General features: G+C 38.9%; 1 protein-coding gene across 1 annotated transcript in view; it reads right to left on the reverse strand.

Moving 5' to 3' along the window:
- fnbp1b (formin binding protein 1b) overlaps positions 1-26,567 on the reverse strand; it is a 210,662-nt gene that overhangs the window by 70,801 nt on the left and 113,294 nt on the right. Inside the window, exons 6-8 of the mRNA XM_073052772.1 lie at positions 23,198-23,302; positions 9,660-9,788; positions 3,073-3,219 (exon numbers count right to left, since the gene is read on the reverse strand). Coding sequence (XP_072908873.1) covers positions 3,073-3,219; positions 9,660-9,788; positions 23,198-23,302 — 381 coding nt within the window. The remainder of the gene's footprint in view (positions 1-3,072; positions 3,220-9,659; positions 9,789-23,197; positions 23,303-26,567) is intronic.

Here is a 26,567-nt window from a genome sequence, read left to right on the forward strand (position 1 = left end):
TGTGATGTTTGCTTCCAGAATTTGCTGGTATTTCATTGAATTCATTCTTCCCTCTACCAGTGAAATGTTCCCTGTGCCACTGGTGGCAACACAAGCCCAAAACATGATTGGTCTACTGATGCACCATCAATAACTCTCTCTGAGACGTAAAGGCGAGATATCGGCTTTTATTGACTGGAAGAAGGAACAAGCAGTGGTTGACCACCATACTACATCCTGGAGACAGAGAGGCCAGGCTCAGACCTCAATCGCCTTTATACCGGGGTCTGTGGGAGGAGCCACAGGAGCAGTCAGCAGGGGGCGTGTCCAGACAGGTATATGTAGTTCACCACATCCACCCCCATGCTTAACAGTTGGAGAGGTGTTCTTTTCACGAAATTCTGGACCGTTTTTTCTCCAAACATACCTTTGCTCATTGTGGCCAAAAAGTTCTATTTTAACTTCATCAGTCCACAGGACTTGTTTCCAAAATGCATCAGACTTGTTTAGATGTTCCCTTGCAAACTTCTGATGCTGAATTTTGTGGTGAGGACGTAGGAAAGGTTTTCTTCTGATGACTCTTCCATGAAGGTCATATTTGTGCAGGTGTCGCTGCACAGTAGAACAGTGCATCTCCACTCCAGAGTCTGCTAAATCTTCCTGAAGATTTTTTGCAGTCAAATGGGGGTTTTGATTTGCCTTTCTAGCAATCCTACAAGCAGTTCTCTCAGAAAGTTTTCTTGGTCTTCCAGACCTCAACTTGACCTCCACCATTCCTGTTAATTGCCATTTCTTAATTATTATTAAGAACTGAGGAAATGGCTACCTGAAAACGCTTTGCTATCTTCTTATAGCCTTCTCCTGCTTTGTGGGCATCATTTATTTTAATTTTCAAAGTGCTACGCAGCTGCTTAGAGGAGCCCATGGCTGCTGATTGTTGGGACAAAGTTTGAGGAGTCAGGGTATTTATAAAGCTTTGAAATTTGCATCACCTGGCTTTTCCTAATGATGACTGTGAACAAGCTATAGCCCTAACAAGCTAATTAAGGTCTGAGACCTTGGTAAAAGTTACCTGAGAGATCAAATCTCCTGGGGTACTCAAACTTTTACATGGTGCTCCTTTCCTTTTTTCACTCTAAAATTGTACAAAACAAAAATAACACACTGATCTTGCTTAAAATATTGAAAAAAATGTTTCATCTTTAACTTTATGACTTTTGGAGATCAGTTCACCTTCTACTCACTTAACTATTCACAGTAACAGAAATTTTGACCGGGGTGTCCAATCTTTAGCATGTCACTGTAACTTGAAAAATAAATTTTGCAGACCAGTGATTAGTTCTACATAAATGCTGCAAAGACAAATTTAAAACTGGCATTTTGTCAATAACTAAACAAGACTTAAATAGAAATGTTCTTTCAAAACTAATACTATGAATTATTTACTTTTGTTACCAGGATGCCATAATGCCAGCAACAAAACAGCTAAAGCCAGCCTAAGGTTGAGGAGCAAGCACACCTGGGTACATAGCAATTTGCAGGACACGTTATTGTATTCTCAATCTGTATATAGCTGACTGTATTTTCATACAATCATTCTGATTGCATGAAAGCTGATCATTATTGCCTGCCATACTGTGGGTTCAGTTTCTCAATTTTCCCTTTTTCTTTGCATTTCAGGTTGGCTCTCTGGATATATCCCTTTGTGTCACACCACATAAACAAACTTGATACTTCATCCAGTCTCACCATACTGGAGAAAGTTCCTTTATTCCATCCGTTTTCCTTTCCCATTTTCTCTGCAACTTCAAACTAATTTGTTGCTCCTTTGCCCAGTTTTGAGAAGGATCACAAACATGAATAGTTGTTCCTTTACCCACAGATATGGCTCAAGTATTTCTAGCATTTTCTAGAAACCCACCACCATGAATAGTGGTTAAAGCAAATATTATTGGTTCATTGAACTGAATGGGTACACAAGGAATAAAGAAAATGAAGGATATGATGAGACGATTAGATGAGGAGCGGACAAGGGAAAGCTTTGATAGAGCAAAAACAGTCACAGAGTCTCATTTCAGAGTGACACAATGTAATTCTATGTGATATTATGATAGTTAAGCAACAAAGAACTCCAATGAACACTAAACCAATGGGGAGAAATAAGCCTGGTTGCAAAAACACATAAGGCTCAGTCTGCACATGCACAGATAAATAAAAGTTGAGGCATGGAAAATAAGAAAAAATAAATCAGAGAGGAAATTTGGGAAAAAACTGAGGTCTTTAAGGAAAGACTATAACTGAGGTCTAAATGGACTTTATACAGTTCTGAAAATGAAGACATGGGTTTGAAGTTTCTAAATTCATTCCTTAGACCAAAAGGATGTATAGTGCCTCAAATGAGATAATATTGTCAAAACTTGCATTTGCTTTCAGTGCTACAGTTTAGAAGGTCACAGTAGGAATGGGAAAGGAGCAAAGTAGACAAACAAAGATGCTATTCTGTATTTATGCACAAAATGGGAACTGTTCAGCAATCTTGTCTTTGTGTGTTTGTTCTATAAATATCTTAATGTGATTCTCCAATACAAAATTAAGTTTACCCCACTTGCACAAATCAAGGATCAGGGTAATGCTTTTAGATGGATGGCAGTACATATTTTAATTCTTACCTTTTTCTGAAAATTAAAAATACTGTTGCAGCTCCCGTAGCTTTGTAAGGTGACACCCAAAATCATAACACATCTATATTCCCACAGATGTCAAATGAATTGTTTGTTCAGTATTGCAAACTTTTCAACCCACAGCTGTATATGTTTTAAATGTCACCTAATGTGTACATATCACCAATATACCTTACATCAATTATAGCCAGGAAGTGAAGGCTTTCAGCAAAATGGTGCCTCCACAACAGCTACTACATTTACCAGACTGATTCATATTAAGAAAGAAGATTTTAATGTTCAGCAAAAATAGCTACATGAATTATCAACTCCTCTGACAATGGATAACAGTGCAAAAAAGGACAAGTTCTTGACTTAAAGTTTCAAAAAAATTCACATACAATGTTTAGTAAAGCATTGTCACATAACTTACATTTTTTTCATCAATACATTCAGCTGCTTTTGTGATTCCATCAAGACATTTTCCAATGATAGGAATGACTTGTCTGTCAACTTCAGAAAAGGTCTTCATTGAATCTCCAATTCTAATTATTCTTCTCTCATCCAGATCTTGAATTTTCTGAAAGATCAATTAATATTTGGAATTAATGAATAAATTGTGTTTATTCTGCTGGTTTAAATGGTAAAAGGGCTCCAGGAAAAAGCCCAAATCATTTATGCATTTCCCTTATATAATTAGTTAGCTTATTTTTAAATTGGCAGAGTGCATCCTGTCTGAATTAAAACATCATAATGGCAATGATTCAATCATTTCAAAAGATTGATGATAAAACAGAGCTTGTAATTTATAGTTTCCAAAATCCCCAGTACAAAAACAAAATGCAATGCAACACACACAATATGCTGGAGGAACTCAGCAGGTCAGGCAGCATCTATGGAAATGAATCAACAGTTGATGTTTCTGGCTGAGATCCTTCTTCAGAACTGGAAAGGAGGGAGGTAGAAACCAGATCAAGAAGGTGGGGGGAGGGAGAAGGAGGACAAGGTAAGAAGTGGGGAGGTAATAGATGGAAAAGGAAAAGGGTTGGAGAAGAAGCAATCTGATAGGAGAGGAGAATAGACCAAGAGAGAAAGGAAAGAAAGAGGTATAGAGGGATTTGATTGGCAGGTGAGGATAAGAGGCAAGAACCAGAGGGAGAATTGAAGAGGGTAGGGGAGGGGGAAAAGTTACTAGAAATTGATGTCGATGTTCATGCCATCAGGTTAGAGGCTACCTAGACGACAAATGAGGTGTTGCTCCTCCAATCTGAGCGTGGCAAAAGAGGCTACACACTGATACATCAGAATGGGAATAAGGAAGGAATTTAAATGGTTGGTCTCTGGGAAATTCTGCCTTTTATGAATGAAGCAGAGGAACTTGACAAAGCGGTCCCCCAATCTATGTAGGGTTTCACCAGTGTAGAAGAAACCATATCAGTAGCACTGGATACAGTAGACAATCCCCAACAGATTTGCAGGTGAAGTGTTGCTTCCCCTTGAAAGACTGTTCAGGGTCCTGACTGGAGATGGAGGAGTAAGTTAATGAATAGGTGTAGCACTTCAGCCATTAGAAGGGAAGGGAAATTAGAAAAGCTAAAAGAAGATATGAGCAAACACGAGGAAATCTGCGGATGCTGGAAATTCAAACAACACACACAAAATGCTGGTGGAACACAGCAGGTAGAACACATAGATGCTGGAATGGTGGAACACATAGATGCTGCCTGGCCTGCTGTGTTCCACCAGCATTTTGTATGTGTTGTCAGAAGATACGAGGTTGCTTTGGCAAGTAAGGTGAAAATAAATCCAAAGGGTTTCTATAGTTATATTAATAGCAAAAGGATAGTGAGAGATAAAATTGGTCCCTTAGAGAATCAGAGTGGACAGCTATGTATGGAGCCGAAAGAGATGGGGGAGATTTTGAACAATTTCTTTTCTTCGGTATTCACTAAGGAGAAGGATATTGAATTGTGTAAGGTAAGGGAAACAAGTAGGGAAGTTATGGAAACTATGACGATTAAAGAGGAAGAAGTACTGGCACTTTTAAGGAATATAAAAGTGGATAAATCTCCGGGTCCTGATAGGATGTTCCCTAGGACCTTGAGGGAGGTTAGTGTAGAAATAGCAGGGGCTCTGACAGAAATATTTCAAATGTCATTAGAAACAGGGATGGTGCTGGAGGATTGGCGTATTGCTCATGTGGTTCCATTGTTTAAAAAGGGTTCTAAGAGTAAACCTAGCAATTATAGGCCTGTCAGTTTGACGTCAGTGGTGGGTAAATTAATGGAAAGTATTCTTAGAGATGGTATATATAATTATCTGGATAGACAAGGTCTGATTAGGAACAGCCAACATGGATTTGTGCACGGAAGGTCATGTTTGACAAATCTTATTGAATTTTTTGAAGAGGTTACGAGGAAAGTTGACGAGGGTAAAGCAGTGGATGTTATCTATATGGACTTCAGTAAGGCCTTTGACAAGGTTCCGCACGGAAGGTTAGTTAGGAAGGTTCAATCGTTAGGTATTAATATTGAAGTAGTAAAATGGATTCAACAGTGGCTGGATGGGAGATGCCAGAGAGTAGTGGTGGATAACAGTTTGTCAGGTTGGAGGCCAGTGACTAGTGGTGTGCCTCAGGGATCTGTACTGGGTCCAATGTTGTTTGTCATATACATTAATGATCTGGACGATGGGGTGGTAAATTGGATTAGTAAGTATGCAGATGATACTAAGGTAGGTGGCGTTGTGGATAATGAAGTAGGTTTTCAAAGTCTGCAGAGAGAATTAGGCCAGTTAGAAGAGTGGGCTGAATGATGGCAGATGGAGTTTAATGCTAATAAGTGTGAGGTGCTACATTTTGGGAGGAATAATCCAAATAGGACATACATGGTAAATGATAGGGCATTGAAGAATGCAGTAGAACAGAGTGATCTAGGAATAATGGTGCATAGTTCCCTGAAGGTGAAATCTCATGTGGATAGGGTGGTGAAGAAAGCTTTTGGTATGTTGGCCTTTATAAATCAGAGCATTGAGTATAGGAGTTGGGCTGTAATGTTAAAATTGTACAAGGCGTTGGTAAGGCCGAATTTGGAGTATTGTGTACAGTTCTGGTCACCGAATTATAGGAAAGGTGTCAACAAAATAGAGAGAGTACAGAGAAGATTTACTAGAATGTTACCTGGGTTTCAGCACCTAAGTTACAGGGAAAGATTGAACAAGTTAGGTCTTTATTCTTTGGAGCGTATATGGTTGAGGGGGGACCTGATAGAGGTATTTAAATTTATGAGGGGGATAGATAGAGTTGACGTGGATAGGCTTTTTCCATTGAGAGTAGGGGAGATTCAAACAAGAGGACATGAGTTGAGAGTTAGGGGGCAAAAGTTTAAGGGTAACACGAGGGGGAACTTCTTTACTCAGAGAGTGGTAACTGTGTGGAACGAGCTTCCAGTAGAAGTGGTAGAGGCAGGTTTGGTATTGTCATTTAAAGTAAAATTGGATAGGTATATGGACAGGAAAGGAATGGAGGGTTATGGGCTAAGTGCGGGTCAGTGGGATTAGGTGAGAGTAAGCGTTCGGCACGGACTAGAAGGGCCGAGATGGCCGGTATCCGTGCTGTAATTGTTATATGGTTATATATGTGCCAGGAGGGAGATCAGTGGGGAGGGACGAATGGACAAGGGAATCACAGAGGGAGCAATCCCTGCGGAAAGCAGAGAGTGGGGAGGTAAGCAAAGATGTGTTTGGTGGTAGGGTCCTATTGAAGATGGCAGAGGTTGCAGAGAATGACGTGTTGGATATGGAGTTTCATGGGATAGTGGGTGAAGGCAGGAGGAACTCTGTCTCTATTAAAGTGGTAAGACGGGGTGACTGCGGATGTCTGGGCAAGGAAAGAGATATGGGTGAGGGCAACAACAATGGTGGAGGAAGGGAAACCCCATTCTTTGAAGGCAGGGGACCACTAAGATGTCCTGGAAAGGAATGGCTCATCCCGGGAACAGATGCTGCAGAGATGAAGAAACTGAGAAAAGGGAATGGCATTTTTACAGGTGACAGGACAGGAAGAGGTATAGTCAAGGTGGAATTGGTAGGTTTATAAAAAAATATCAATACACATTTTGCCTCCAGAAATGGAGACAGAGAGATTGAGAATGAGGAGATAGGAGTCAGAAATGGACTAAGTGAATTTAAGGGCAGGGTGGAAGTTGGAGGCAAAGTTGATGAAATTGAAGAGCACAGAATGGGTGCATGAAGCAGCACCAATGTAACTCAAAATGTAATGCACCAGCTTCCTTGTGTTCTTTGACAGTAGAAGCTCACCAGTAGATGACTTCTATAACCTAGAAGGACAAGAATCCAGATTCAAACTGCTTGCACTTCCAAGACTTGTAAATACTTTGCCATGTGGTCATTGGCACTGTATCAACATTTTAGAATTTGTTACTAAGCAGCAATGTAGGAGGATCCCCTTCACCACAAGGACTGTAGTGGTTCAACATGACTGCTCACTTCCACTTTCCTAGGATATAGAAATGGTTACTTCAGCGTGCCTTGGCCAACAACATCTACTTCTAAGAATTACTTTTTTGCAAAGCTATTACTTTGATCCAGCTTCCACTTTGTCCAGGCTGTTAAGTAAATTTAGTCCTGAAAATTTTCCTCATAACAAATTTAAAATTGTATTCCTTGGAAATTTTGTTCTATTTTTTTTAAAAAAGTTGCTGGTTACACAGTCTTCTATCAATCCCAAAGGAAACTAGCAATTCTGGACATATATAACTACAAATAAGCAATCTGACAGAACATTGTTTGAAGAGTCTAATGCTGTTGTGATTACTTAGCTTATAATATCAATGCAGAAACAGAAAACGTCAGAAATACTCAGCAGGTCAATCAATATCCTTGGAAAGACAAACGGAGTTAATATTTCTGATCAATGATCTTCCATCAGAAGTTGGAAAACAACTAAGTTTTAAGGTGTAGATAAGGCAAAGAGTGGAAAAAGACAAAGGAACTGTTTGTTATAGGGAAGTGAACAAAGGAGAGTGGAGATGATGGCATCTGAGCGAGTGTGGTAAAAAACTTTTGACCAAGGGTCTTTGGCTTTTAAAGTTAACTCTGTTTTTCTCTTTATAGATGCCACTTGACCTGCTGAGTGCATTCAGCATTTTCTGTTTTTGTTTTAGATTTTCAGCATCAGTTTATTTTATTTTTGTAGGAAGGAAGATTTGTTGGCCTGTTAATTGCAATTTATCCATCTGGAGTAAGTATGAACAGAGGGTGAGGAAAGAGGATAGAGGGACAGAAAAACATTTAAGGGCTGGATAGTAAGTTTGCAGATGACACAAAATTTGGTGCAGCTGTGGATACTGTAGAAAGCTGTCATAGATTACAAAATGACATTGACGGGATGCAGAGCAGGACTGAGAAGCGGCAGATGGAGTTCAACCCGGAAAAATAAGTGATTCACTTTGCAAGGTCAAATTCGAAATCAGAATATATGGTTAATGGCAGGATTCTTAGCAAGTGTGGAGGAACAGAGGGATCTTGGGGTTCACGTCCACAGATCCCTCAAAGTTCCTCTACAAGTTGCCTGGATTGCTGAGAAGGTGAATGGTGTGCTGGCCTTTATTAATCCGTGAGATAATATTGTAGCTCTATAAAACCCCAGTTAGACCACATTTGGTATTTTGTTTTCAGTACTGGTCATCGCCTTAGAGAAAGGATGTGGAAGCTTTTGAGAGGGTGCAGAGGAGATTTACCAGGATGCTGCCTGGACTAGAGAGGCTGTCTTTTGAGGACAGGTTGAGCAAGCTGGTGCTTTTCTCTCTGGAGTGAAGGTGGTTGAGAGATAACTTGGTAGGGGTATACAAGATGATAAGAGGCATAGATCGAATGAATAACCAGAGACTTTTTCCCCATACCTAAATGGTTAATAGGAGGGGGCATAATTTTAAGGTGATTGGAGTAAAGTATAGGGGCAGATATCAGAGGTAAGGTTGTAAATACAGAGTAGTGGATGTGCAGAAAGCCCTGCTAGAGATTATGGTAGAGGTAGATACATGAAGGCCAAGTAAGAAAGTCTTGGAGAGGCACACGAATGATAGAAAAATGAAGAGCTATGTATCAGGGAAAAGTTAGATTGATTTTAAATGTAGGTTAAAATGTTGAAACAACATCATGGGCTGTAAGGCCTCTGCTGTAACATTCTATGTTATGCAGAACATCACAGCTACTGGGCAACAAACCAGTCATTTGTACGTATATAAAAAACCAAGAGCTGCAGCATACCTAGATGTTAGGCTTTGATAGAACTGTGTAAGAAGCCAAAGAGCCAAAGACAGAAGATCAGCAATGACTGCATCCGCTAAATTGGAAGAAATCCAAGTGAACTTCTGCTTTATGTGGAAGGAGTGTTTGGATATCTGGAGGTGATAGGGGAAGAACACATAAATGGGAAAATATTGCATGGTTTCAAGGGAGATGCCTTGAGAATGAATCAGGTGTTGGTGGCAGGAAAAAGGTGCACCAGGGAATCTCAGAGGAAATTGTCTTTTTGGAATGCTGAAAGGGGAGCACAGTTAGTGTGGACATTTCACTGATAGTGACAGAAATTACAATGGAAAGCGTGTTAAATGTGCAGGTTGGAGAGGTGGAAGATAGTGCCATAAGTAGTAAGCAAAGTATTATGAAGTTGAAAAGTAATGATCCAACTGGGACTACAGATCAGTTGCTCTAAGTAAATAAACACAATAACAATTGATTTGTAATCCCAATTGAAAGATGGATACATAGAGGAAATGTATAACCATGGCTGATGTACGATGCCTGCGGTGTGACAAATACAAAATGTAGTCCTCATAAAATACATTGTGAGACCAAACCATTTATACAGAGAATGTGTTAAGTCATTAAAAGATCCCTCCCATCTAGTGTAATGATTTTCAAGCAAAAGATGGAACACTTGCTGTATAGCTTACAACCTTATATCCTGTGTGTTAAAGTAACATGGTTTCAGCTTACCTGGAATATATTTGGTATGTTTGTGTAATAATGTTCATGCTGTTCCTTATTGAAGTTCTGAAGAATACTGAGATACTCTCCCTTACTATCTGATGCCATCTGGTGCCGAGTCAGGGCCTGCTGCCGAGCCTGTTCAGAAATATTCACAAATGATCACTTGATCGACAATCTGTATTTCAATCTCAGACCATCTTGTTTATTTTGCTTTAACAAAATGATATTTCGGGGCAATAACTACCTGAGGGCACTTGCAAATATTAGAAGACAAAAACAAAGAATCTTTGGACATCAAAAATGCAGGAGATGGTGACTGAGCAATTTAAGATAATGAAAAAACACAAATGATTAGAAGGGGTTACAATATGGAAGGAAGCCATTTGGCTTATTGAGTCCTATCAGCTCTATTTAAGAACATTTCAGCTATCCTCACTTCCTCACCCTCTCACTAAAGGCCAGCAAATTTCTTCCATAATTTTAAATAATGATCAGATCTTCCTCAAACACAACATCACTTATCAATCCACATTACTGGAACTTTAATTTCTTGATTCATTTTTGGTCATTCCCCTCTTCACCCTCCCTACAGCCTTCAAATACAAAAGCAGTGTTTGCAGAAGTTCAATGTGACTTCCTTCTCTTGTATTCTAAGATTCTCTTTATAAAACTGGGGATCCCATAGACTTTTTAAAGACCATCTTCATAACCTGCGCAGCTCTTCCTCATTTCCAAGGAACAATGCATTTTAGCAGATTTCACACACAAAATGCTGGAGGAACTCATCAGGCCAGGTAGCATCTATGGAAAAAAAGTACTGTTGACATTTCCAGCTGAGACATTGTAGTGAATAAACAGTAGCCTGACATAAGTATTAGTATTGTCCAGGTGAACCACAGCCGTGGTTGAGCTGATGAGATTGGATCCACTGTAGACCTATTGCAGTGGTAGGCAAATTGCAGAGGGCCCAAGTCCTAGCTGAGGGAAGAGTTGATTCTAATTATGCCCTCAAACCAACATCTCCTCTGCTCATTCTTCTTGCATAAGGTAACACTTCACATTTCTTGGCATAAACTTCATCTATTACCCATCTGCTTACTCCATTAGCATGTGTATACCTACTTAAAGTCTATTACTGGTCTCCTCAGAGTTCATCCACTTCTTAGTTCTGTTTCACCTGCAAATTTGGTAATTGCGCTTGTGCACTTAAGTCCATATCACAGACATTTAATGAGTACTGAACTGTATTGATCATCATATACTTCCTTCCAGTCCCAACAAAACTGCTACTCTCAATTTCCATTTCCCCCAGGCCATTATACCTTTTTTATGCTATTGTATTTAATCTTGAAGGCAAATCTATTAAGTGGCACCAAATGCCTTTAGGAAGCCCATGCATCCCACATCTACTGCATTTCTTTTATGACATATCACACTATTTAATCAAAAATCTCTATCAAATTAGACATGATTTCCCTCCATACTTACTTTCTTTGATCAATCCATTCTGTCCAAGTGACTGCAAATTCTGTGCCAAATTGTTGTTTCTCAAATTGTCTTCGCTACTGATGTTAAAATGACAGTCTATAATTACTGGGTTAACCCTTAATTCTACCTTTTTTAAAACAAAGATATAGTATTTGCATTTTTCCAGAATTCCAGCAATACTGTATATTGAATCTACTACATTTCCTAATTGGAAGGTTATTTCCATAACTATGGGTCATTTTCAGAATGAAGGTCTTAGGAGTGCACCTTATAACATGTAGCTTTTCTTATAAACCCAAGGTATTCCCAAGTTACAAAATTAAGCTTGTTCAACAAAAATTTGTAATTTTAGTATCTAAATAACCAAAAACAGAAGGGTGAACCTAAATATCCATGACCATGACATTTATTTAACCAAAACCACTTCAAATCCACTATATGGATCACTGATTGCACTAAATAAAAACTGTGAACTTGAAATCTTTATTTCTAGTTCCTTTACTTCTCATATAAAGCTGCTTTTAAAGTCATGCAGATGAAATATCAGCCTGTTTTCATTCAATTTAATGTGGTCACCTGATAAATAAATATATTGTACCACTAAGAATTAGGCGCCATATTTCTTCCATTATGATTTGCAAGATTACCGTATCTGAGGAAGGGAAATAGCAGTAAAATGGTGGGCTTCTGTCATCCACGACAGGGGGAAATAAAAATAAAAGAGCTTAAGCTTCCCAATTCTGATTGCCTCTTTGGGAAACCGCCAAGAAAAATAGCATGTGTAACACTGCACATGAACAGGTTTAGTCCTGGTTGTGGTCTGCCCACAAATTCCATTACTCTGGAATGACCCATTTCCTGGGCTCGGAGAAGTTGGCTGATAATTTATATGAGATGATAGGGGGCTCCTGCTGTTTATGCAATCAATATCCCAACTGTTAAAAACTCAACTGACCCACTGTTGCAAGAACAACAAAAAGCAGAGGCTTGTTTAGCTAATAATGACTTTGGAAATATTGATATGAGGTTAGCATGAATAAACAGGGAAACATAATTGTTAAAATAGCTAACAAAGTGTGGGGAAAATGTTGCAATGAATTGTAACCATTTTTGAAACATACTTTTCTGTCATTTCTCAACATTGCCTTTAAATAATCCACTGATTAAAAACAATCTCTTGATGGGATTGACAAAGAAAATCTAGATGACACCCTCATTCACTATTTAATTTCTAAATTGTGTTCTTTTTCAATAAATCTGTAGTTTACATGCTTATTAAGAAGTAACAATCTGTACTATTACAGTTTCAAATGAAATTGATACTTTTTTTAGTAAACATGACAAGATTCCTACATCCAGATGCCACCCTGCTTAGATATTCATATGTGAAGAGTATTTTAAAATGGCAAAACAATGGTTACTTGTGCAACAATCTTAATGGAACAATAAACTATTTACACAATAATTTGGCTGCCATCCTAAACACCAGCTGATTACTAAATCTCACCACAGCTCAGTTATAAGTGAGTTACAAGTACTGCTGGAGAAGCTGAATCCTTTACTCTTTTACCTAGAAGCACCGGCCGCAAAATAATTCTAATGCACATCTTAGTGAAGACAAGAATCAAGGCCTCATTTATCTTTAACAAGACATAATGTACAGATGTTGGAAATCCAAGCAACATTCACAAAATGCTGGAAGAACTCAGCAGGCCAGGCAGCATCTATGGAAAAGAGTATCGTCAACGCTTCAGGCCGAGACCCTTCATAAGAACTGGAGAAATCATTAAATTAGAATAGTTTAGATTCAACTTTATTGTCATTGTGCCGAGTACAGATACAATGCCAATGAAATGCAGTTAGCATCTAACCAGAAGTGCAAAGAGTAGTGTTATTTACAAAATAACTGTGAATATAAAGTAAGTGCTACAGCACACAAATATAAAAGTACTGACATAGTACAATATGGGTGCAATATTGCTTAGTGCTGTGATGTAGGAAGAACCTCAGAATCTTCCTGTGCCTGCTGGTGCGGGAGCAGAGGTTCCTGTAGCACCTACTGGATGGGAGGAGAGTAAAAAGTCCATGGTTAGGGTGAGATGCATCCTTGATAATGCTTTTCACCCTGCCCAGGCAACGTTTATGGTAGATGTTCTCAATGGTGGGCAATTGGGTGCCGATAATCTGCTGGGCAGTTTTCACCACACGCTGGAGTGCTTTGCGGTCCGATACGTGACAATTGCCAAACCACACTGAGATGCAGTTGGTGAGTATGCTCTCAATGGTACAGAGGTTGAAGTCAGTCAGTATCCTGGGACAGAGGTGAGCTTTCTTGATGCTCCACAGGAAATAAAGGCACTGTTGCGCGTTTTTGATCAGGATGGAGGGGTCAGTCCTGATGAAGAATCTGGGTCTGAAACGTCGACCGTACTTTTTCCATCGATGCTGTTTGGCCTGCTGAGTTCCCCCAACATTTGGTGTGTGTTGCCTTCACTTATCTTCCTCAAGCAGAAAAACTGTGTGGACTGTGGATTAAAATACCGGTACTTCGAACTGCAACCCTTTATTTTAAGTAAACAATTATATGGATCTTTCAATTCAGATGGTTTAATGTGGCAAGCTTGTGTGAGGTATCCTGGGTTAAGGTCATCAGTGTGAAACATCAGCTCTCTCTCACTGCTTAACTACTTTGAAGTATATTCTGTTTATTTTTGAAGACACCTTTCTTTCTTAAGTAATATATTACAAGATTAATCCATATTTATACAAACTATAACAGTATAGTGATGAACATAAATAACATAACTGGTAAATAAATTATATTTCCCCATTTATTCCTGGCTTGGAATTGGCTTTGTAGAGCTATTTCTGTTGCACTGAAGCTCACTAAGTAAATGCATCTAATAAAATCCATTGACAATATACTCTGTTTATTTTTCCACTGAATTATGGCCATCTTATTCACTTTAAGACCAGCAGCATTAGATTCTTCATGGTTCCTGACTTTGAGTAATACATACACAATAATTTCCATTATGAAACAAAGGCACACTGAGGCCCCTAAGGAACACTAATCAGTTAAACTGTGCCATTGGCAGAAAGTAGTCCTTTGTTTCATCTTTAATACAAAACCTGCATATTACGCAGAACTACCAGGCTCCACTCTTCTCAAACAACTTAATCAGAGATCAACAATGCCTTGGTTAAAAACAGCAGTATATTCAATGAAGCTCATTTAAAGTCGATAAACAAAAATGTCATTTATGGCTTGCTTGCAAAAAAAATCCAGACTTGGGAAAGAGCTGCTCATTTTAATAATAATTCTGGATTTCTTAAAAGTATAGTCTCATTAACATCCCAAAATCTGTATCAAGAGATTTATCTGTTGGTGTATCTGTACTTTCAAATCTACACAAATGGCCAGATGTGAAGAGTTCTGCCCTTCACCCCTGAATTTCACAAAATATAACTCCAGGACTGCAGATGGACTCAAACAACTTAAATCTTTGCTAGAATCACACCCCAATGAGTTCAATGTCTATAAATAAGGAGACAAAAGAGAAAGTTAGTTACTTCTGATTAAACAATTTTGATTTACTTTTGTGTTAACTTATTCTATTTAATGTTGTTTTAATTGTCCAATTGAATTGCATTAACTTTTTTTCCAAACATCTCTCAAACCAATGACAAGTTCCGCAGCCTATTGTAACTTTGCCAGCTTCATAGGCATTTGAAAGAAAGAGTATCCACACTTCATTATATGATGCCAGTTAACACCCAGACTAAAACACTTGAACCCAGGATGTGGGGAGCCCAAAGATTAGCTAATAATTAATCACAAATTTAATTGCTTTTGAAGAGGTAACTAAGATGATTGGCAAAGACAAGGCTGTGGACATTGTATAAATGGACTTCAGTTAGGTTTTTGACAAAGTACGTGTGGTAGGCTGGTCCAGAAGGTTTAAACACATGGGATCCAAGTGGAGGTGGCTAAATGGATCCTAAAGAGTAATAGGAGGTACAGGGTGGTGGTGAAAAGATACTACCAAACTGGAAGTTTGTGACCATTGGTTGCATGTGATATACAGTATATCAATGACTGGAGTACATATATAGGTGTCAATAGTAAGCTTGCAGATGACATGAAAGTTGATGGTGTTGTTTATATTACCAAGATTATCTAAGGCTACAGCAGGACTACAGATGGAGATGCAAAGTTGATCAGGTACAAGTGATGGTAAGCTGCTAAGAACACTAACAAACAGAGATATCCTGGTGTTTCCTGAAAGTGGGAACACAGGTTGATGTATAGCAAGCTTGTCTTCATAAGCTGAGATGTAGAATATAAATGCTGGGATGATAATGATAATTAGAAAAACTTGACAAAACACAGGTTAGATCACATTTGAAGTTCTGCACGTGTTTCTGATTGTGCTGGGAAGAAAATGCGAAGAATATTTACCAGGATGCTGCCTGGATTGGAGGACTTCAGTTATGGGGAGAGACTTTCCATTAGAAGGAAGGAGGCTCTGGAGCCCCATGACAGAGATTTATAAAATTATAAGAGGTATAGACAGGAAACAGGTTATATCTATCCACTATGGAAAGGGATCAAAATAATAGACTTTAGGTAAGACCAGTTTTAAAAAGAGATTTTTTAGAGAAAATTTGTTTTTTTTAAAAAACACAGACAGATGAAAAATAAGCCCCACATTTAAGAGGCAGAAAGACAGGCATTTAAATTGGCAAGGCATAAAAGGGTACACACCTAGAGCAGGCAAACATTCTAAATGTAAGTGGACAAAAAGCTTGGCACAGATACAGTGGGCTGAAAAGCCCATTTCTGTGTTATACAACCTTGTGACTCTCCATGATAATTAGTTTCATTCTTCAGAATTATTTTTTTTTAATATTCAGTGCTTTATTGTTCGATTTTTTGAAGTGTGGTTTAGTATATAATACAAATATTTATCCATTCCTTAGCTGCATTCTTCAAAACTTTGTTACCAGGACAATTCTAATTAAAACATAGATCTTAAGAATTAAATGTCATAAACTATTAATATGTAAGTTCAAACAACATGCACAAATCTAAAATATTAAATATAATCTGTGCAATTTTACCACGTCCTCTCTCAATTTAAGTTAACTTTGCATTTGAGAGTGTGGTCACATGGGGCTTAATACAAAAAGGGCATTATTCATGATATGGAATCAACAAGCAATTGACCACTTACCAAACACTATCTTCAGTGTTTTGTAATTTTGTACCACATTCCATGCATTATGATAACCTTATGATGTTCACCCAACGCCACATAAATTTGCATAGCTGCAGCTGCTTTGATTATGCGTCTCTATGCTGTATTTTTAAAGGCCATTTTTGTTTATACTTTTTTTCATAACTAAAGCCTTCTATTTATAGTTTAATCTTAAGAAGTTGCTTCTGTATTTTCTTTGCAGCCTTGAGAATGTAGCTATAGAAAATTACCTAAACTGCATGATTTATTCTAACTGCATTCTGGGAAATAATGTATATAAATAGCTTTATCTTTAGATGTACCACTTCTAATGAAATCTTAGATCTTTCTTATCTCATATTTTTCTTTCTTACTATTAAACATTTGGTTTAATAAGTCAAAGTCACATTTTAACTTCAGTGTCTTCAAGCAAGGAACTTTGGAGTTTGATCTTTCTCTTGTCATAATTCAAAGATGCCTACTGTTAGTTTTAGACTTCTTTGTCAATTCTCATTACAAACACTTTACCTATTATCCTGCTGACATTTTCTTCACCTCAAACAAGATTATTTTAGAGCATAAGATATAGGAGCAGAATTAGGCCATCTGGCCAATTGAGTCTGCTCTGCTATTTCATCATGGCTGATCCAATTTTCCACTCAGCCTCAATCTCCTGTCTTCGTCCCATATCCCGTCATGTCTTGACCAATCAAGAATCTATCAACCTCAGCCTTAAATATACATACAGACTTGGCCTCAACAGATGCCTGTGGCAATGAATTCCACAGATTCATACCCTCTGGCTTTAACACTGCTTTCCCATCTTTTCATTTTTTGTACTATCTTCATCATTATAACTCTATAACTTGTTTTGAAGATATCAAATCTGTATTGTTTCATATAAATGCACTACCAACTTACGTACAGATAAATGTTTTATATTCTTTTGTTAAGTGATGAATGATTTCAAAGACACCTGATGAAGCAAAGGAACTACTCCAAATGTAGAAATAATATATTCCTCACAGTATAGCTCCACATACGAAAATCAACAGGAGCATGCTGGAAGAGTGTAAAGGAGCCTCCATACTGAACCTCTGGAAGAACTATATGTGATATGTTGTACTTCAACAAGGATGTCATCAGAGAAATCTCCCACACACTGCACACCACCAGTAGAACTTTGAGGCAAAGACACTTTCTTCTGGCTCTCAAGGTAACAGTACCAATGAACGTCTACTGTATATACCCAAGTTGAAGGAGTTTTCAGCATTCTGTAATCACGTTGGCCATTGTTGTATTCAGGAGGTCACTGAGATTCTATTCAAAGCAAGCTAACCTCATTTCATTCTCTTTAACTAGAGATGAACAGGCCACAAGAGCATGTGGATTTGCTCGAACTGTGGGGTTCTCCATCATACAGGGTTTCAATGACAGAGCACATAATATTTTGTGCATATAGCATCTCCACTCTACCCCAGATAGAAGGAACCTGTTGGAAGATACATTGCTGCAAGACTCTCCAAGCTGCTTTCATTTTCAAGCCACTGTGCTACAGGATTTGTGCTGGGGATCACATATAAAACATCTTAACTTACTGATGACTCAAAACAGTGAGGGCTTTGAGAATGATGCAGAGATGATTCAGAGCGATATAGGAAAATTAAGTGAAGTGTGCAGATGGCCCCAGCAACTAATGCGACCAATGGTGACGTCCTGCAGAATGTTCACGAAGCCCCTTCTTCTTCTAAATATACTGCTACTACTAATCTGTGTGTGATTGGAGCCTGCAGTTTACATTTTGATAACGTATTTTTGGGCTGTCTGAGTGATCTGGTGCCGTTCCTGTCTCCAAGGGAATTCAGCCTTGTACGACATGGAGCCTGCGGCCTAATGGCAGAGTACGAACCTAATGATCAGCTCCAGTTCTCAACCAACTTGCCAATTAAAGCGTCGAGCAAGACTGAAATCAACAAGGATGAGAGCAGAAGGTGAGCAGGTGTTCAGCACTATCTGCCTGCCATCTGTCTGAATTCCTCTCCCTCTTTCTCGCTGCTGTTGGAGGAAGCAGTCTTGGTTTTGGGTAAGGTTTGATTGACACGCTTTGTGGATTGGACTCATTTTTAGAGAACACTGCAGGTCATGTTATATGTGTTTCTGGTTTCTTGTTACTCCTTTGATAATAACTGTATTTTGAAACCGAATCTTTTTTATTGCAGTTTTGCGTAATTTTCATTGGGGCAGATTGGCTCTGCTGTCAATGAACAATACAACACTAAATTGAACTGAATGGAACTAAACTGAATATTCCTAGATTGTTTCAAGGACTCTGTGGTTTGATGTTTAATCTTCTGTGTTATGCACTTTATTTTGTCGTTTACGCGATTTGTTCTTCATTTTGCACATTTGGTGTTTGATATTTTCTTTGAACGGGTTCCATGGCGTTTCCTTGTTTAGTGGCTGACTGTCGAAAGATGAATTTCAGGGCTGTATACTGCATGCATACTTTTATAATAAATGTACTTTGGATCTTTGAATGGGCAATACAAGGTAGATGGAATATAATTTGGAAAATTGTGAGGTCATGTCTTTTAGTGTTATATTCTTAGGTGCATGACAGAGAAAATGCAAGGATGATGTTTTCCTTGCCTGACAATCAGGGATCATGGTCACAAAAATGTCAGCCATTCAAAGGGTGGTGAATTGTTGGAAATCTCTACCTAAGAGACCTGTGGCAGTTCAGTCACCAAGAAAATTCAGGGTTCACACCGAAGAATTTTTAGATATTAAGGGATCAAGAGATATGGGATTAGTGCAGAAAATAACATTAAAGAGACACTAAGTAGAATGGCTGAGATGCATGAGATGCCAAATGGCCAACTCCTGCTTTTTAAGTTCTTTACTCCTCTGTGATTCTTCAGCTTGAATGTCGCCCTCCTGACAGATTTCTGAATGCACCAAGCACTGCATCTGCATAATATACAGTACTGGAGCACTTGATGGAAGAGAACTTTGAAGCCTGTTCCACACAATACGCATAGTGGCCACCTTCTGTACCCAATAAAGTGGCCACTCAGTATATATCCTTCGAATTCTGCTGCTGTAGCCCCTTCCACTTTGAAGTTTGAAGTGCTGTACATACAGGGATACCCTTCTGTATACCACTATTGTAACGCATGGTTATTTGAGTTACTGTCACCTTCCTGCCAGTTTGAACCAGTCTGGCCATTCTCCTGATCTCTCTCATTAACAAGGGGCTTTCACCCACAGAACTACTGCTCACTGGATGTTTTTTGTTTATTGCACCATTCTCTGTAAACTCTAGAGACTGTTGTGCATGAAAATCCTTGGAGACCAACAGTATCTGAGATATTGAAACCATTCCGCCTGGTTCCAGCAGTCATTCCACGGTCGAAGTCACTTAGATCACATTTCTTCCCCAGTCTGATGTTTGGCCTGGACAACAACTGAACCTCTTGACCATGACTGCATGCTTTTATGCAATGAGTTGCTGCCACATGATTGGCTGATGAAGTATTTGCACACACAAGGCTACTGAGTGCTCTGTGGTATTTTCTATTAACTGCAAGCCGGCCAGTAACTGTTTCAGCCTCAAAGCATCAACCTGCAACAAGGTCCTCGGGGACTCATTCTAGCAAAGACTTCTGTGGCTGTCTTGAGTGTGTTATAGCCACAATACCATCACACCTTTAAGAGATGCAAGCTAGCTTTAATTCCAGCCAAATATTCATAATACTGACTCCTGCTGAGGTGTCCAACCATGAACAGAAGGGTTAAGGCTGAACGGATACAGAAACTAATTAAATGAGTAGGCTGCATGAAGTTGGCAGCATTGCAATCAACAGATGTCCATAATCAGGAGTATGTGATTCAGGCACCATCTTCAAGCAACGTCCACAAACATTTCCAAGAGCTCAGGCTTATTTTTGCTTTATAAATTTAGGCAAGTGAACAATAACCCAGCTATGTGAAAAGAACCTCCTAAGCTACAGAAATGGTGACATAACCTCAACTACACACTACAAGTTTAGATTATGCTATTCATCCTAATTTATTCATAATGATGATCAAATCTACGCACTTAATGATATACATTTTATTTGCCATAAATGTAAACACACTAATTTTGGATGGTGAGAATACACTAACAGTTAACAATTGGAAAAGGGATATAGAATTGAGCTGTAAGACTATTTCTTGCCAGTTGCTAACATGGACAATACACAATAGACAGTAGGAGCAGGAGTAGGCCATTCGGCCATTCACTGTGATCATGGCTGATCATACACAATCAGTACCCCGTTCCTGCCCTCTCCCCATATCCCTTGACGCCGCTATCTATATCTAACTCTCTCTTGAATGCATCCAGAGACTTGGCCTCCACTGCCTTCTGGAGCAGAGCATTCCACATATCCACCACTCTCTGGGTGAAAAAGTTTTTCCGCATCTCTAAATGGCCTACCCCTTATTCTTAAACTGTGGCCTCTAGTTCTGGACTCACCCATCAGCGGGAACATGCTTCCTGCCTCCAGTGTGTCCAATCCCTTAATAATCTTATATGTTTCAATCAGATCCCCTCTCATCCTTCTAAATTCCAGTGTATACAAGCCCAGTCGCTCCAATCTTTCAACATATGACAGTCCCGCCATTCCGGGAATTCACCTTGTGAACCTACACTGCACTCCCTCGATAGCAAGAATGTCCTTCCTCAAATTTGGAGACCAAAACTGCACACAATACTCCAGGTGGGGTCTCACCAGGGCCCTGTAAAGCTGCAGAAGGACCTCTTTACTCCTATACTCAATTCCTCTTGTTATAAAAGCCAGCATGCCATTAGCTTTCTTCACTGCCTGCTGTACCTGCATGCTTGCTTTCATTGACTGATGTACAAGAACACCTAGATCTTGTTGTACTTCCCCTTTTCCTAACTTGACTCCATTTAGACAGCAATCTGCCTTCCTGTTCTTGCCACCAAAGTGGATAACCTCACATTTATCCACATTAAAATGCATCTGCCATACATTTGCCCACTCACCCAACCTGTCCAAGTCACCCTGCATTCTCATAACATCCTCCTGACATTTCATACTGCCACCCAGCTTTGTGTCATCAGCAAATTTGCTAATGTTACTTTTAATCCCTTCATCTAAATCATTAATGTATATTGTAAACAGCTGCGGTCCCAGCACCGAACCTTGCGGTACCCCACTGGTCACAGCCTGCCATTCCGAAAGGGACCCGTTAATCGCTACTCTTTGTTTCCTGTCAGCCAGCCAATTTTCAATCCATGTCAGTACGCTGCCCCCAATACCATGTGCCCTAATTTTGCCCACTAATCTCCTATGTGGGACTTTATCAAAAGCTTTCTGGAAGTCCAGGTACACTACATCCACTGGTTCTCCCTTGTCCATTTTCATAGTTACATCCTCAAAAAAACTCCAGAAGATTAGTCAAGCATGATTTTCCCTTCATGAATCCATGCTGACTCGGACTGATCCTTCTACTGCTATCCAAATGTGTCGTAATTTCCTATTTTATAATTGACTCCAGTATCTTTCCCACCACTGACGTCAGGCTAACCGGTCTATAATTCCCTATTTTCTCTCTCCCTCCTTTCTTGAAAAGTGGGACAACATTAGCCACCCTCCAATCAGCAGGAACTGTTCCTGAATCTAAAGAACATTGGAAAATGATTACTAATGCGTCCACAATTTCTAGAGCCACCTCTTTAAGTACCCTGGGATGCAGACCATCAGGTCCCGGGGACTTATCAGCCTTCAGACTCAACAGTCTATCCAACACCATTTCTTGCCTAATATAAATTTTCTTCAGTTCATCCTTTACCCTAGTTCCTTTGGCCACTATTACATCTGGGAGATTGTTTGTGTCTTCCCTAGTAAAGACAGATCCAAAGTACCTATTCAGCTCATCTGCCATTTCCTTGTTCCCCATAATAAATTCATATAATAAATTATCATAATAAATGGCTAATGGAGATTAGCCATTGAGCTACTTTTATTCTTGAACCTTACCATGACTAGATTACAAATCCAAGTTGAAGTCACCCTGAAATCCAAGTTCGATTATGGTTGTGTAATCATTCTTAGAACTTCTTTACTCCTCCATTAATTATTTGAATTCATATGCTGTATCAGTCAATTTCAGTTACTAATCCTTCATTCAGTCCAGCTATAAATGGAAATTAGATTTTAATTATGCAATAATTTTATTACTTTTTTGGATAATCTATTGTTAATGTTGCATATTAATTGAGTAGAAGCGTTTTTAAGCTTTACTCACAAGATGTGAAATATTGTTCATATTCAACGTTAGTATCACTAATAGCCTTTAAGAAGATTGTGGTGAACTAACTCCTGATAAATCAGTGATTTGCTGAATCATTTCCAAGTCTGGAGCCATGTACAGGCTCAACATAAGATCTCTTTCCCTGAAATTCACAACTGAATCAGTGTGTTTTATTTAAGACAGCACAGAACTTCATGGTCTCTTATACTGCCCTTAGCTCTTTGTACAAGATTTTTATTCAATTAATCACTTAATTTAAATTCCTCAGCTCTCATTGTGAATTATTAGATCAACTCTCTTGGATTATTCATGAGTAACTTCACAACAATGATTTCCTATCCTAATTTCTGACTGTTAAGTGGTTAAAAAGCATTTCCTTCAAAAGTACTTGTGCTTTCAGAAGTATAACAAGCATTTAAAACTATAAAGAAAATTATTAGTCATATGTCACCAATCTCCAACTTAGATATATAGCTACTTCCGACATACCTTTTCCACATCAGCCTTCGTTACGTTCAGATCAGCATCCATCTTCTCAAAATGTTGCTGAGCTCGCTCTGCTTCTTTACAATCTCTCTCAAACCTTCGTTTGCTCTGTTGTTGAATAGAAATTTGAATTAAAGACAGAACAAGTAGCTGTATCAGCTAGTATTAACCAATGTTGATGAACTAAAAATCAAAACATTATTTTGATTTGCATACAACATAGTCTTGGGAAGTGTATGGTCATGCACTTTGGTAGAAGGAATAAAAGCACAGACTATTTTCTAAATGGGGAGAAAATTCAAAAATGAAGATGCAAAGGGGCTTGGGAGTTCTTGTGCAGGATTCCCTAAATGTTATCTTGCAGGTTGAGTCAGTGGTGAAGAAGACAATCATTTCAAGAGGACTAGAATATATCAATGAGGATATAACATTGAGCCTTTATAAGGCAATGGTAAGTCCTCACTTGGGTATCAAGAGCAATTTCGGGCCCCTCATCTAAGAAAGGATGTGCTGACATTAGAGAAGGTTCAAAGGAGGTTCACGAAAATGATTCACGGAATGAAAGGCTTAGCATATAAGGAGCATTTGATGGCTCTGGGCCTGTACTCGCTGGAACTTAGAAGAATGAGGGGGGAATTCTCATTGAAACCTATGGTACGTTGAACGTGGAGAGGATGTTACCTATAGTGAGAAAGTCTAGGACCAGAGGGCAAAACCTCAGAATAGAGGGGCATCCATTTACAAAGATGAGGAAGAATTTCTTTGGCCAGAGGGTGGTGAATCTGTGGAATTCAATAGGACCGGTGGCTGTGAAGGCCAGGTCATTGAGTGTATTTAAGCCCGAGTTTGATAGGCTCTTGATTAGTCAGGGTGTGAAAGGTTACGGGGGAAGGCAGGAGGTTGGGGTTGAGAGGGAAACAGATCAGCCATGATCAAATGGCGGTGCAGACTCAAAGGGCTAAAATGCCTAACTCTGCTCCTATGTTATGATGTCTTATAATGTTTTTTGCCTATGTTATGACATAATAGCTTGCTTAGGAAAAGGCAACAATTTGTTATCCACATGTTATCTAATACTCAAACAGAAGCATGTCTGGAGCCACTTCTATCATCACCCACTCACCAATCAGTAGAAGCTCAATTAGAAGATAAATAGAATTGACATTTCAGATCTTAGACCCTTCATCAGAACTGTGAAGGAGAGAAAAGAAGCTCAAAAGTAGCAAGGAGATTGGTGGGGTTAGTGGGGTAGGGGGTCTTTGATAGGTAGAATGTACCAAATTGAATATTTTTTCCTATGATCAGGTTAATGGCAGTGTCATAATTGTAGTGGAACTACTTTGCTTGAGGTACAAGTCTTCAGTTCCACAGCTATGGACGTCCACTAGTTTATCGGCTTTGCTGTTTTGTGAGCCTTCACCTAATTGTTATTATACAGAGTGGTGACTCAAACTGGCTCCTGTGAAGTTGGTGACCTCAGATCATTCATTGATTTGGTTCTTTTGTCTGAAGGTAGTTATGAATGCTTCAGCCTTGCCCTAAGCAATTGTTGAAGTTGGAGATTTCATGGAGTCTTCTCCTTCTCTTAGCTATTTAAATTACCAGCTATCAGTCACAATGGATTTGATCTGATTTGTTGATAGTAAGATTGATTAGTTCTGCCTACTGTATGCAGTTTAGAAAGCATTATGACCTTCTCAACTTCACTCAATTGGCATCTTATCATTTCAGATATGCTTACTACCCTTGTCAACAAGATCCTCTGGCTAGGTGATACTGGAAGAGTGAAGGATATGTGGATGTATAATCTTCTACTGCTGCTGATGGTATATAATGTCTCATGGGTGCCTAGTTTTAAACTGCTAGATCTGTTGTACTTCTTTTATGCATTTCAAGTGCTAAACTCAATGGACAATATCATTACTGTGATGGTAGAACTTTGTCTCCCCAAGATCACTTCTACCAATACATCTACAACAGTCTGGCTTTTAGAATTGGGCGGTAATGATGAACACTGAAGTTACTCACCCAGACAGCACTCTGTGCCTCTGCTACTTCCAATGTTTCATCAAAACTTTTTCAACATGGAAGAGCAATGACTCATCAGTTGAGGGAGGACACTGTGTGATAACCAATGAGCTTCCTTCTCCGAGTTTGACTTGTGCAATGATTCTGCACAGGGGCTAGAGTTGATGTAGAGGACTCCAACAGCTACTTCCTCCTGCCTTTACACCACTGTGCCAACAGCCACTAATGCCAGCAGGACAGGATGTAATCAAGCACTAGTCTGAGGAAATCTGATCAACTTCACTGATTTTAATTTACGTAGGAAACAAAGGAGACCAAAGAAAGGTCAGCATTTCATGCAGGCTGCATAGATGTTAGCAAGATTTTCTTGTGACTGAATAACTATTTCCTATGGGGTTAGGCTTTACAACTTTTGTAACAACAATGAGTTAGACTATAATACAGGTATGATTAACACATCTGCAGAAACAAGTTGGCAGTTGATGGTGAAGAAAATAGCTGTAAACTATAAAAGATCAAAGAAAGCTTTGGTGGAAAAAATGACAAATGAAATTTAATAAAGAGATCTGAAAGATGATGCATTTAGTTAACATTTAAGGTGCTGGTATAAGATGGTGAAATAATTTGTAAATACAATGGATACATCATGACCAATACATTTTGGTCCATTTTTGAGAAATAGTTAAAAAGGTACAAAAAAACCCAAACTGAGTAACAAATTATGCCTTTAAATGAAATACAGAACAAACTAGAACATGACCAATACTACTACAGTACAATAAAACTGTGTATTAGCTGCTTATAGTTATTGATGGAGGAATTCATTCAGAGTATGCTGTCATCTTGTTTTGATGAACAAAATCAGAGCAGACATCTAGTGCAGATAATGGACTGCCCTCATTCAATGCTTTTGGTGATTGCATCCTCCAAATCTTCATTTTCATTGTAATATTCAAGATGATTGCAGATACCTTCAAATGCTCTGTAATTCTTAACTTGTTGAAATAGTGAAATCATTTCCTTTTCACTCCTGGCTGTTTCTGGTATCTCCAAGCCAGAATGCCTGAAACCTCAGTGAGCAAAGCAGTTCCGAATTGTCTTAATGTTTACTTCTCACCAACTGTAAGTGGCAAAAATCACTGCTTTTTGACACAAATACACACAACTGACGCTTTTAAAAAACTGTTCACTCTAAGCATGGTGCAGGGTCTAACAGGCACAAAAAGTGCACGTGACTATCACTAGTTAGAAACTGGCAACAGTTTTCTGTCCCAATTAAATGGTGTATTGGCCCAAATAAACAAGGGGAATCCCGGCTATTTTTTCCATTAGTTTTAGCTCTTCA

This window comes from Hemitrygon akajei, chromosome 7, assembly GCF_048418815.1.
Source record: "Hemitrygon akajei chromosome 7, sHemAka1.3, whole genome shotgun sequence".
NCBI lineage: Eukaryota > Metazoa > Chordata > Chondrichthyes > Myliobatiformes > Dasyatidae > Hemitrygon > Hemitrygon akajei.